Genomic DNA, 14597 nt, shown 5'->3' with positions numbered 1-14597 from the left:
AGCAATTATTTTAATAATTAAATATGGTCATTTTAAATGAATTATTATGATAATTTAAAATCAATTATTTCAAATATGTTTATTTTAATGTATAATTCTATGGCTGGATGTAATAAGGAGTCACGAAAAAATACAAATAAAAATACAATTAATTTTGATGTTTTTAGCAAAATATAGTAAAAAAAAATTTTTTTTTTTTTTTTAAATTAATAAATATATTTATTTATAGGTAAGATAAACATAATAATACAATTTATCTTTAGTCTGGATGATTTAGTTCTTGTCACCCTGTTGTCCTCCTGTCATGAAAAAAGGCTGTCCTCACTCAGGTCCGCATGGAGCTGGAGGGGGCGTGGCTTCCAGCTCCGGCAGAAAATCGGGAGATTTTCGAGAGAATATTTGTCCCGGGAGGTTTTCGGGAGAGGCGCTGAATTTCGGGAGTCTCCCGGAAAATTTGGGAGGGTTGGCAAGTATGGTCTAAGTGAGACCTACATAGAGGATTTTGTTTCATGTCTCTACGACATTCCTACTGGAAGTTACAGGCCGTTGTGTCTGTGTTTTCTTCCTAGGGGGCGCGAGAGCGCAATTTTGAGTTTTGGGGTTTGGTTTTTTGATTAGATCGCAATTTTCGCCAGTCCTGATGTGTGTGTCTAATTTGGTGAGTTTGAAGCATGTTAAGAGGGTCAAATTACAGCTCAAAGAGGCGGCGGTATAATAATAATAAAAGGCTAGAAATACAATAGGGTCCTCTGTCACAAAGGGACTCGGTCCCTAATTAGCTAACTACAATGAACCCAAAAATACCTTAAAATAATAACAAGTGCACTTTTCTTGGTAGAAAAAAAAGAGACCTTTTTGCTCAATATGTTGAAAAATATTCTTAAATTAAAGCTGCAAGCAGCGGTGGACGGGACCGACTTTGATGGCACATAAAATCCAAACCGGAGCAGTAATTAAAACTCTTTGGTCAAATTTTAATCAGAAAGGTTCAATCTCTCTCCTGTGCTAGTTTGAAGCCGACACGACAAACGCGCTCAGAGGAGATAATGTTTGAAAAAAGGTGACTGTTTTTACTCAACTTTTGTTTTGAAGGGGGAATTGCAAACTTCCTGTAGATTTTTGCTGGGGGTTGTCGTGTATGAAATATAGGTCTAAGTCATACTTGCCAACCTTGAGACCTCCGATTTCGGGAGGTGAGGGGTGGGGGCGTGGTCGGGGGTGGGCTGGGGCGTGGTTGGGGGCGTGGTTAAGAGGGGAGGAGTATATTGACAGCTAGAATTCACCAAGTCAAGTATTTCATACATATATATATATATATCTACATCCTGAAAATATGCAAGCAAACTGTGTTTAGATAATTGATACTTCAAACTTGCATAAATAAATATTAAGGAATATAACATAACTTGGCTTCTGAGAGTTTCCAAATGTAATGAATAAAATGCTAAAGTTGTTGATAAACAAGCAATTATTTAAATAATTAAATATGGTCATTTTAAATGAATTATTATGATAATTTAAAATCAATTATTTCAAATATGTTTATTTTAATGTATAATTCTATGGCTGGATGTAATAAGGAGTCACGAAAAAATACAAATAAAAATACAATTAATTTTGATGTTTTTAGCAAAATATAGTAAAAATGTATTTAGTTTTTTTTTAAATTAATAAATATATTTATTTATAGGTAAGATAAACATAATAGTACAATTTATCTTTAGTCTGGATGATTTAGTTCTTGTCACCCTGTTGTCCTCCTGTCATGAAAAAAGGCTGTCCTCACTCAGGTCCGCATGGAGCTGGAAGCCAAGCCCCCTCCAGCTCCGGCAGAAAATCGGGAGATTTTCGGGAGAATATTTGTCCCGGGAGGTTTTCAGGAGAGGCGCTGAATTTCGGGAGTCTCCCGGAAAATTCGGGAGGGTTGGCAAGTATGGTCTAAGTGAGACCTACATAGAGGATTTTGTTTCATGTCTCTATGACATTCCTACTGGAAGTTACAGGCAGTTTTGTCTGTGTTTTCTTCCTAGGGGGCGCGAGAGCGCAATTTTGAGTTTTGGGGTTTGGTTTTTTGATTAGATCGCAATTTTCGCCAGTCCTGATGTGTATGTCCAATTTGGTGAGTTTGAAGCATGTTAAGAGGGTCAAATTACAGCTCAAAGAGGCGGCGGTATAATAATAATAAAACGCTAGAAATACAATAGGGTCCTCTGTCACAAAGGGACTCGGTCCCTAATTAGCTAACTTCAATGAACCCAAAAATACCTTAAAATAATAACAAGTGCACTTTTCTTGGTAGACAAAAAAAGAGACCTTTTTGCTCAATATGTTGAAAAATATTCTTAAATTAAAGCTGCAAGCAGCGGTGGACGGGACCGACTTTGACGGCTCATAAAATCCAAACCGGAGCAGTAATTAAAACTCTTTCATCAATTTTTAATCAGAAGGGTTCAATCTCTCTTCTGTGCTAATTTGAAGCCGACACGACAAACGCGCTCAGAGGAGATAATGTTTGAAAAAAGGTGACTGTTTTTACTCAACTTTTGTTTTGAAGGGGGAATTGCAAACTTCCTGTTGATTTTTGCTGGGGGTTGTCGTGTATGAAATATAGGTCTAAGTCATACTTGCCAACCTTGAGACCTCCGATTTCGGGAGGTGGGGGGTGGGGGCGTGGTCGGGGGTGGGCTGGGGCGTGGTTGGGGGCGTGGTTAAGAGGGGAGGAGTATATTGACAGCTAGAATTCACCAAGTCAAGTATTTCATATATATATATATATATATATATATATATATATATATATATATATATATATATATATATATATATATATATATATATATATATCTACATCCTGAAAATATGCAAGCAAACTGTGTTTAGATAATTGATACTTCAAACTTGCATAAATAAATCTTAAGGAATATAACATAACTTGGCTTCTGAGAGTTTCAAAATGTAATGAATAAAATGCTAAAGTTGTTGATAAACAAGCAATTATTTTAATAATTAAATATGGTCATTTTAAATGAATTATTATGATCATTTAAAATCAATTATTTCAAATATGTTTATTTTAATGTATAGTTCTATGGCTGGATGTAATAAGGAGTCACGAAAAAATACAAATAAAAATACAATTAATTTAGATGTTTTTAGCAAAATATAGTAAAAATTTATTTAGTTTTTTTTTTAAATTAATAAATGTATTTATTTATAGGTAAGATAAACATAATAATACAATTTATCTTTAGTCTGGATGATTTAGTTCTTGTCACCCTGTTGTCCTCCTGTCATGAAAAAAGGCTGTCCTCACTCAGGTCCGCATGGAGCTGGAGGGGGCGTGGCTTCCAGCTCCGGCAGAAAATCGGGAGATTTTCGGGAGAATATTTGTCCCGGGAGGTTTTCGGGAGAGGCGCTGAATTTCGGGAGTCCCCCGGAAAATTCGGGAGGGTTGGCAAGTATGGTCCAAGTGAGACCTACATAGAGGATTTTTTTTCATGTCTCTACGACATTCCTACTGGAAGTTACAGGCAGTTTTGTCTGTGTTTTCTTCCTAGGGGGCGCGAGAGCGCAATTTTGAGTTTTGGGGTTTGGTTTTTTGATTAGATCGCAATTTTCGCCAGTCCTGGTGTGTGTGTCCAATTTGGTGAGTTTGAAGCATGTTAAGAGGGTCAAATTACAGCTCAAAGAGGCGGCGGTATAATAATAATAAAACGCTAGAAATACAATAGGGTCCTCTGTCACAAAGGGACTCGGTCCCTAATTAGCTAACTTCAATGAACCCAAAATACTTTAAAATAATAACAAGTGCACTTTTCTTGGTAGAAAAAAAAAAGAGACCTTTTTGCTCAATATGTTGAAAAATATTCTTAAATTAAAGCTGCAAGCAGCGGTGGACGGGACCGACTTTGATGGCACATAAAATCCAAACCGGAGCAGTAATTAAAACTCTTTGGTCAAATTTTAATCAGAAGGGTTCAATCTCTCTCCTGTGCTAGTTTGAAGCTGACACAACAAACGCGCTCAGAGGAGACAATGTTTGAAAAAGGTGATTGGTTTTTACAAAACTTTTTTTTGAAAGGGGAATTGCAAACTTCCTGTTGTGCCTGTGTTTTCTTTCTAGGGGGCGCTAGAGCGCAATTTTGAGTTTTGGGGTTGGGTTTTTTTATTAGATCGCAATTTTCACCAGTCCTGATGTGTGTGTCAAAAATGGTGAGTTTTGAAGCATGTTAAGGAGGTCAAATTACAGCTCAAAGAGGCAAAAGTGACTGTTTTTACTAAACTATTGTTTTGAAAGGAGAATTGCCAACTTCCTGTTAAATTTTGCTAAAGGATGTCAATGTATGCAATCTAGGTCTAAGTGAGACCTACATAGAGGTTTTAGTTTCATGTCTTTACAACATTTTTACCGGAAGTTACACGCGGTTTTGTCTGTGTTTTTTCCTAAGGGACGCAAGAGCGCAATTTTGAGTTTTGGGGTTTTGTTTTTTATTAGATAGCAATTTTTACCAGTCCTGATGTGTGTGTCAAATATGGTGAGTTTTGAAGCATGTTAAGGGGGTGAAATTACAGCTCAAAGAGGCGGCGGAATAATAATAACAAAACCTTACAATTACAATAGGGTCCTCTGTCCCAAAGGGACATTGCGGTCCCTAATGAAGTAAATGCTAGTGCCATTATCTTGACATAATGATATGTGCTCGGCATTACATTTCTTGAAACCAGCAAACTTATACTAAAAAGTAATTTATTGTTCTTAATGGAAAGGCAACAAGGCAACGGCTTGTTACTCTTGGGGTCTCCTAGCCGCTCAGGCAAATCATTTTGTCTAAAAATGCATTTTTCCATGGATAACATGACATCATCGCGTCAAGTGCGTGCTCTTTCAGTCAATTAGTGCGCATATATACGCACTAATTGACTAAAAGAGCACGCACTATATATATTGTAATTTTGAAGAATTTATCTGAATGTGCATGAACTATTTCTGTTCAAATTTGTTTGAAATGTCACATGTTAAATGTTTAAACATTAACTGTCAGTTTACCGTACTGCATACTTGCCAACCCTCCCGAATTTTCCGGGAGACTCCCGAAATTCAGCGCCTCTCCCGAAAACCTCCCGGGACAAATATTCTCCCGAAAATCTCCCGATTTTCAGCCGGAGCTGGAGGCCACGCCCCCTCCAGCTCCATGCGGACCTGAGTGAGGACAGCCTTTTTTCATGACAGGGTGACAAGAACTAAATCATCCAGACTAGAGACAAATTGTATTATTATGTTTATCTTACCTAAAAAGAAATATATTTATTAATTAAAAAAATAAAAAATAAATAAATACATTTTTACTATATATTGCTAAAAACATCAAAATTAATTGTATTTTTATTTGTATTTTTTCTGACTCCTTATTACATCCAGCCATAGAACTATACATTAAAATAAACATACTTTGAATAATTAATTTTAAATTATCATAATAATTCATTTAAAATGACCCTATTTAATTATTAAAATAATTGCTTGTTTATCAACAACTTTAGCATTTTATTCATTACATTTTGAAGCTCTCAGAAGCCAAGTTATGTTATATTCCTTAAGATTTATTTATGCAAGTTTGAAGTATCAATTATCTAAACACAGTTTGCTTGCATATTTTCAGGATGTAGATATATATATATGAAATACTTGACTTGGTGAATTCTAGCTGTCAATATATCCTCCCCTCTTAACCACGCCCCCAACCACGCCCCAGCCCACCCCCGACCACGCCCCCACCCCCCACCTCCCGAAATCGGAGGTCTCAAGGTTGGCAAGTATGACTTAGACCTATATTTCATACACGACAACCCCCAGCAAAAATCAACAGGAAGTTTGCAATTCCCCCTTCAAAACAAAAGTTGAGTAAAAACAGTCACCTTTTTTCAAACATTATCTCCTCTGAGCGCGTTTGTCGTGTCGGCTTCAAATTAGCACAGGAGAAAGATTGAACCCTTCTGATTAAAAATTGATGAAGTATCAATCATCTAAGTATCAATTATCTAAACACAGTTTTGTTTGCATATTTTCAGGATGTAGATATATATATATATATATATATATATATATATATATATATATATATATATATATATATATATATATATATATATATACACATATATATATATATATATATATATATATATATATATGTATATATATATATATATATATATATATATATATATATATATATATATATATATATATACATATATGTATGAAATACTTGACTTGGTGAATTCTAGCTGTCAATATACTCCTCCCCTCTTAACCACGCCCCCAACCACGCCCCAGCCCACCCCCGACCACGCCCCCACCCCCCACCTCTCGAAATCGGAGGTCTCAAGGTTGGCAAGTATGACTTAGACCTATATTTCATACACGACAACCCCCAGCAAAAATCAACAGGAAGTTTGCAATTCCCCCTTCAAAACAAAAGTTGAGTAAAAACAGTCACCTTTTTTCAAACATTATCTCCTCTGAGCGCGTTTGTCGTGTCGGCTTCAAATTAGCACAGGAGAAAGATTGAACCCTTCTGATTAAAAATTGATGAAGTATCAATTATCTAAGTATCAATTATCTAAACACAGTTTTGTTTGCATATTTTCAGGATGTAGATATATATATATATATATATATATATATATATATATATATATATATATATATATATATATATATATATATATATATACATACACATATATATATATATATATATATATATATATATATATATATATATATATATATATATATATATATATACATATATGTATGAAATACTTGACTTGGTGAATTCTAGCTGTCAATATACTCCTCCCCTCTTAACCACGCCCCCAACCACGCCCCCCACCCCCGACCACGCCCCCACCCTCCACCCCCCACCTCCCGAAATCGGATGTCTCAAGGTTGGCAAGTATGCCGTACTGTGCCAACTGTACTACTATATGAGTACGTATTTTCTATTGTTTCATTGAAAATAAAACAGCAAAGTCCATTTGGCTGTCATCTGTTTTAATTATGAGACACAATTGTGTCAAAGTCATGATTTTTTTTTCATGCTAGAAATAAGAAATGATTACTTTAAAAAAAGTAGTTTTATACTTGTGAGTGTTGATGACACAGCTTTGCAACACTTGATATTCTAGTTTCAAGCATGTTTTACTCAATATAGGTCATCAAATCTCAGCAACAAGCTGTAATATCTTACTGAGATCATTTAGGACCAAAACACTTAAAACAAGTAAAACACTCTAACTGCTTATAGTGAGAAGAATGATCTTATCAGACAGAAAATAAGCAAATATCACCCTTATTTGAGATATTAAATCTTACTTAGATTTCAGTTTTTGCAGTGTATAATATACTGTATATATTCATCAAACTACTAGAAGAAGGGATATTGATTCAACAAACACAACAACATTACGACAATCTTAAATGTCAACACACTAAAGTCTTCTTGCTGCGCTCCACAACGTTAACCACCACGTTGCTGCAATAAAAAACAAAAGAAGGAAAGTAATTGCATCTTGTGTTTGCAAAATGTTTGTGGTATTGCTGAACATAGGGCTGGGTAATATGGTTGAAAACGATATCACGATTATACGTTGTTTATATTGTTTGATGTCGATATTTATTGATTATTTTTATGACTTATTTAAGCCTGCCAATAAATACAGTAAAACCATTTCCAACTTCCCAAGGGCGCTATCTATCAGTGGAGAAGATGTCTAATCATACTTGCCAACCTTGAGACCTCCAATTTCGGGAGGTGGGGGGTGGGGGTGGGGGGCGTGGTTGGATGTGGGGTCGTGGTTGTGGGCGTGGTTAAGAGGGGAGGAGTATATTTACAGCTAGAATTCACCAAGTCAAGTATTTCATATATATATATATATATATATATATATATATATATATATATATATATATATATATATATATATATATATATACATGTATATATGTATGTATGTATATATATATATATATATATATATATATATATATATATATATATATATATATATATATACATATATACATGTATATATATATATATATATATATATATATATATATATATGTATATTTATACATACATATATATATATATATATATATATATATATATATATATATATATATATATATATATATATATATATATATATATATATATATATATATATATATATATATATATATATATATATATATATATATATATATATATATATATATCCCCGCGACCCCGAAAGGAATAAGCGGTAGAAAATGGATGGATGGATGGATGGATATATATATAATATAAGAAATACTTGACATTCAGTGAATTCTAGCTATAAATATATATTTATTTTATTTTTTATATATATATATATATATATATATATATATAAAATAAATACTTGAATTTCAGTGTTCATTTATTTACACATATACAAACACATAACACTCATCTACTCATTGTTGAGTTAAGGGTAGAATTGTCCATCCTTGTTCTATTCTCTGTCACTAATTTTCTAACCATGCTGAACACCCTCTCTGATGATGCATTGCTGTGTAGCACGCGCAAAAGTGCTTTCATCAAATGCACTAGATGGCATTATTGTCCTGTTTAAGAGTGTCACAACATTGCTGTTTACGGCAGACGAACTGCTGTTGTTGTGTGTTGTTACCGCGCTGGGAGGACGGTAATGAAACTGAGTTACAATAAACCCAAATAAGAAACCAAGAACTCGCCCTCGATCATTCTACAGTTATAACGTGATTGGGCAGGCAGTTGTTTATATTGTGGGAAAGCGGACTCAGGTCCGCATGGAGCTGGAGGGGGCGTGGCCTCCAGCTCCGCCTGAATTTCGGGAGATTTTCGGGAGAAAATTTGTCCCGGGAGGTTTTTGGGAGAGGTGCTGAATTTCGGGTGTCTCCCGGAAAATCCGGGAGGGTTGGCAAGTATGTGTCTAATAGCCAGCTAGCATGAGCGCGGCTAAAGTAATCAAATAATTCAAGTAGATTTGAAGGTAGTTGCAGATTTGAGACACTAGATGGCAGTAGTGTATAAGCTTTTGAGTAGTTTGGGAAGCTACTCATTAAAGTGACACATTGGAAGAGTTTCTGTTACTGAGTTGATATAACAAGATATCACACTTTCTCCTCTCACTCCATGCAGAGAATCCACAGCGAGACAGAAAGATGGCGTTATGAGAGTAGCCCATGTGTGTGTGTGTGTGTTTCTTTAAGAATGGCAGTGTGTTGGGTGAGTGACGTCATGCAGCAGTGATTGTGTCTTGCACAAATAAGAATATCGCGATCAGATTGTCAGGAACCTCGTCGTTCCGACCCGAAAGCGGAGTGTAGCAGAACCATTGTCGGGAAAAGTGAAGGGTGTTGCCCTCGGTGAAAACATGAGGGAACGTCTCCCCTGTGCTCCTGGACTACGGGACAAATAAGTCTTGGTGGAGTACAACTACCACTTGGTGGAGTACAACTACCACTTGGTGGAGTACAACTATGTCTTGGTGGACTACACCTACATCTTGATGGAGTAAAACTACCTCTTGGTGGAGTAAAACTACCACTTGGTGGAGTACAACTACCTCTTGGTGGAGTACAACTACCACTTGGTGGAGTACAACTACCTCTTGGTGGAGTACAACTACCACTTGGTGGAGTACAACTACCTCTTGGTGGAGTACAACTAAGTCTTGGTGGAGTACCACTACCACTTGGTGGAGTACAACTAAGTCTTGGTGGAGTACAACTACCTCTTGGTGGAGTACAACTAAGTCTTGGTGGAGTACAACTACCACTTGGTGGAGTACAACTACCACTTGGTGGAGTACAACTAAGTCTTGGTGGAGTACAACTACTACTTGGTGGAGTACAACTACCACTTGGTGGAGTACAACTACCTCTTGATGGAGTACAACTACCTCTTGGTGGAGTACAACTACCACTTGGTGGAGTACAACTACCACTTGGTGGAGTACAACTAAGTCTTGGTGGAGTACAACTACTACTTGGTGGAGTACAACTACCACTTGGTGGATTACAACTACCTCTTGATGGAGTACAACTACCTCTTGGTGGAGTACAACTAAGTCTTGGTGGAGTACCACTACCACTCGTGGAGTACACCTATCTCTTGATGGAGTAAAACTACCTCTTGGTGGAGTAAAACTACCACTTTGTAGAGTACAGCTACCTCTTGGTGGAGTACAACTAAGTCTTGGTGGAGTACAACTACCACTTGGTGGAGTACAACTACCTCTTGGTGGAGTACAACTACCACTTGGTGGAGTACAATGACCTCTTGGTGGAGTACAACTAAGTCTTGGTGGAGTACAACTACCTCTTGGTGGAGTACAACTAAGTCTTGGTGGAGTACAACTACCACTTGGTGGAGTACAACTACCTCTTGGTGGAGTACAACTGCCACTTAGTGGAGTGCAACTATCTCTTGGTGGAGTACAACTACCTCTTGGTGGAGTACAACTACCACTTGGTGGAGTACAACTACCACTTGGTGGAGTACAACTAAGTCTTGGTGGAGTACAACTACTAGTTGATGAGTACAACTACCTCTTGGTGGAATACAACTACCACTTGGTGGAGTACAACTACCACTTGGTGGAGTACAACTACCACTCGGTGGAGTACACCTACCTCTTGATGGAGTAAAACTACCTCTTGGTGGAGTAAAACTACCACTTGGTAGAGTACAACTACCTCTTGGTGGAGTACAACTAAGTCTTGGTGGAGTACAACTACCTCTTGGTGGAGTACAACAAAGTCTTGGTGGAGTACAACTACCACTTGGTGGAGTACAACTACCACTTGGTGGAGTACAACTACCTCTTGGTGGAGTACAACTAAGTCTTGGTGGAGTACAACTACCACTTAGTGGAGTACAACTACCTCTTGGTGGAGTACAACTACCTCTTGGTGGAGTACAACTAAGTCTTGGTGGAGTACCACTACCACTCGGTGGAGTACACCTACCTCTTGATGGAGTAATACTACCTCTTGGTGGAGTAAAATTACCACTTGGTAAAGTACAACTACCTCTTGGTGGAGTACAACTAAGTCTTGGTGGAGTACAACTACAACTTGGTGGAGTACAACTACCACTTGGTGGAGTACAACTACCTCTTGGTGGAGTACAACTACCCCTTGGTGGAGTACAACTACCCCTTGGTGGAGTACAACTACCTCTTGGTGGAATACAACTAAGTCTTGGTGGAGTACAACTACCACTTGGTGGAGTACAACTACCTCTTGGTGGAGTACAACTACCACTTAGTGGAGTATAACTATCTCTTGGTGGAGTACAACTATCTCTTGGTGGAGTACAACTAAGTCTTGGTGGAGTACAACTACCACTTGGTGGAGTACAACTACCTCTTGGAGGAGTACAACTACCACTTGGTGGAGTACAACTACCACTTGGTAGAGTACAACTATCTCTTGGTGGAGTACAACTAAGTCTTGGTGGAGTACACCTACCTCTTGGTGGAGTACAACTACCTCTTGGTGGAGTACAACTACCCTTTGGTGGAGTACAACTACCACTTGGTAAAGTACAACTACCTCTTGGTGGAGTACAACTAAGTCTTGGTGGAGTACAACTACAACTTGGTGGAGTACAACTACCACTTGGTGGAGTACAACTACCTCTTGGTGGAGTACAACTACCTCTTGGTGGAGTACAACTACCTCTTGGTGGAGTACAACTACCACTTGGTGGAGTACAACTACCTCTTGGTGGAGTACAACTAAGTCTTGGTGGAGTACAACTACCTCTTGGTGGAATACAACTAAGTCTTGGTGGAGTACAACTACCACTTGGTGGAGTACAACTACCTCTTGGTGGAGTACAACTACCACTTAGTGGAGTACAACTATCTCTTGGTGGAGTACATCTATCTCTTGGTGGAGTACAACTAAGTCTTGGTGGAGTACAACTACCACTTGGTGGAGTACAACTACCACTTGGTGGAGTACAACTACCTCTTGGTGGAGTACAACTACGTCTTCGTGGAGTACCCCTACTTTTTGATGGAGTACAACTATCTTTTGGTGGAGTAAAACTACCACTTGGTGGAGTACAACTACCTCTTGGTGGAGTACAACTAAGTCTTGGTGGAGTACAACTACCCTTTGGTGGAGTACAACTACCCTTGGTGGAGTATAACTAAGTCTTGATGGAGTACAACTATCACTTGGTGGAGTACAACTACCTCTTGGTGGAGTACAACTAAGTCTTGGTGGAGTACACCTACCTCTTGGTGGCGTACAACTACCTCTTGGTGGATTACAACTACCCCTTGGTGGAGTAAAACTACCAGTTGGTGGAGTACAACTACCACTTGGTGGAGTACAACTACCTCTTGGTGGAGTACAACTAAGTCTTCGTGGAGTACCCCTACTTTTTGATGGAGTACAACTATCTTTTGGTGGAGTAAAACTACCACTTGGTGGAGTACAACTACCTCTTGGAGGAGTACAACTACCACTTGGTGGAGTACAACTACCACTTTGGTGGAGTACAACTACCACTTGGTGGAGTACAACTACCTCTTGGTGGAGTACAACTAAGTCTTTGTGGAGTACCCCTACTTTTTGATGGAGTACAACTATCTCTTGGTGGAGTAAAACTACCACTTGGTGGAGTACAACTACCTCTTAGTGGAGTTCAACTAAGTCTTGGTGGAGTAAAACTACCACTTGGTGGAGTACAACTACCTCTTAGTGGAGTTCAACTAAGTCTTGGTGGAGTAAAACTACCACTTGGTGGAGTACAACTACCTCTTGTTGGAAAACAACTAAGTCTTGATGAGTACAACTACCACTTGGTGGAGTACAACTACCTCTTGGTGGAGTACAACTAAGTCTTGGTGGAGTACAACTAAGTCTTGGTGGAGTACAACTAAGTTTTGGTGGATGGAGTACAACTACCTCTTGGTGGAGTACAACTACCTCTTGGTGGAGTACAACTAAGTCTTGGTGGAGTACAACTAAGTCTTGGTGGAGTACAACAAAGTCTTGGTGGATGGAGTACAACTACCTCTTGGTGGAGTACAACTAAGTCTTAGTCCCGTGCGTGTCATTGATGACTGACAGGAGGAGATGAACACCAAGTGTTCCATGCTGGTGTTTACTGGTGGGAAGGAGACTCTCTTGTTTGTCCGATAGTTCTTGAATCATGGAAACAAATCTGTTGTAGTTAGTAGAGTACAAACCACGACGAGTTCTCCCCTAACGGTTCCTTCCACTTGCTTTCAGTTCCGCTACAAGAGACGCGTCTACACTCAGGCCTACTTGGATGAGAAGCAGCTGTCCAAGCTGCACACCAAGGTAAGACCAAGCTGCTCTTCTTAAAGCCTCAGTCCCTTGTTTGCATAAACTAGGAGCTGGTTGGGAATACTTGCACATCTCAAAGAGGAACTTAGGACTTGGTCCAATGTTCACACAACTTTGATTCAATGTTCACACAACTTTGGTCCAATGTTCACACAACTTTGATTCAATGTTCACACAACTTTGATCCAATGTTCACACAGCTTTGGTCCACTGTTCACCAGTATTGGGACTAACACGTTATTTTCGGCGGTAACTAGTAGTCTAACGCGTTATTTTTTATATTCAGTAACTCAGTTACCGTTACTACATGATGCGTTACTGCGTTATGTTTACGTTATTGTTGACGTAGTATCGGCTAGAAACAGAAGATCTGAGTGTGTTTTATTGGAGAGCTGCAGTGTCGTCCTTCTGAATCTTCCTGTGTCACAAGTGGGAGAAGAGAAAAGCCGCGGTGTGTGTGTGTGTGTGTGTGTGTGTGTGTGTGTGTGTGTGTGTGTGTGTGTGTGTGTGTGTGTGTGTGTGTGTGTGTGTGTGTGTGTGTGTGTTCTGGCAATGCTTACTTAATGGGGACATGGCTCTGTTTACACAGTCACCTTTAGGGGACCTCTGACGGTATGGGGACAAAAAAAACAGGTCAAACCTTTTTAAATGATAGTCAGATCCATTCCGAAGATGCCGAAGTGATTTTTAAGCTTTGGCCCATAAAACATGTTTACTGGTTAGTTTATTTTCATAGAGAATGTTCCATCCTTCTATATATGCTAGTTGGAGTTGCAGACAACTTCATTACTGCTAAACAGCAGTTTTCAGTAATGTCACAGAAGATGCAGGATTTGCTTCAACATTTAAGTGGTGAAACTTCCTATAAGAGGACAGCTGTAGTGCTCTATTCTGACCATCATGTCATATTTACTGTACACTTTTTTTTTTTTAATGGTCCTCAGTAGTCACGTACAAATTTGTGTGAATTATGGATTTACCCTAACCCTAACCCTAACCCTAACCCTAACCAACTCGCTTTCTTTATGCCTAACCCTAACCCGAACCCGAACCCTAACCCTAACCCTAACCCCAACCCTAACCCCAAACCTAACCCTAAACCTAACCCTAAACCTAACCCCAACTCGAACCCTAACCCTAACCCTAACCCCAACCCCAACCCTAGCCCTAACCCTAACCAACTCAC

The 14597-nt window shown here is 38.4% G+C and overlaps 1 protein-coding gene across 1 annotated transcript in view; it reads left to right on the top strand.

The window, feature by feature from the left end:
- shank3a (SH3 and multiple ankyrin repeat domains 3a) overlaps positions 1–14597 on the top strand; it is a 336974-nt gene that overhangs the window by 75475 nt on the left and 246902 nt on the right. Inside the window, 1 exon segment of the mRNA XM_072913723.1 lies at positions 13334–13405. Within this exon segment, the coding sequence (XP_072769824.1) occupies positions 13334–13405 (72 nt within the window).

Source organism: Nerophis lumbriciformis, linkage group LG08 (genome assembly GCF_033978685.3).
Source record: "Nerophis lumbriciformis linkage group LG08, RoL_Nlum_v2.1, whole genome shotgun sequence".
Taxonomy (NCBI): Eukaryota; Metazoa; Chordata; class Actinopteri; order Syngnathiformes; family Syngnathidae; genus Nerophis; species Nerophis lumbriciformis.
The sequence above is the reverse complement of the archived record's forward strand: the minus strand, read 5'-3'. Positions and strand labels throughout refer to the sequence as shown.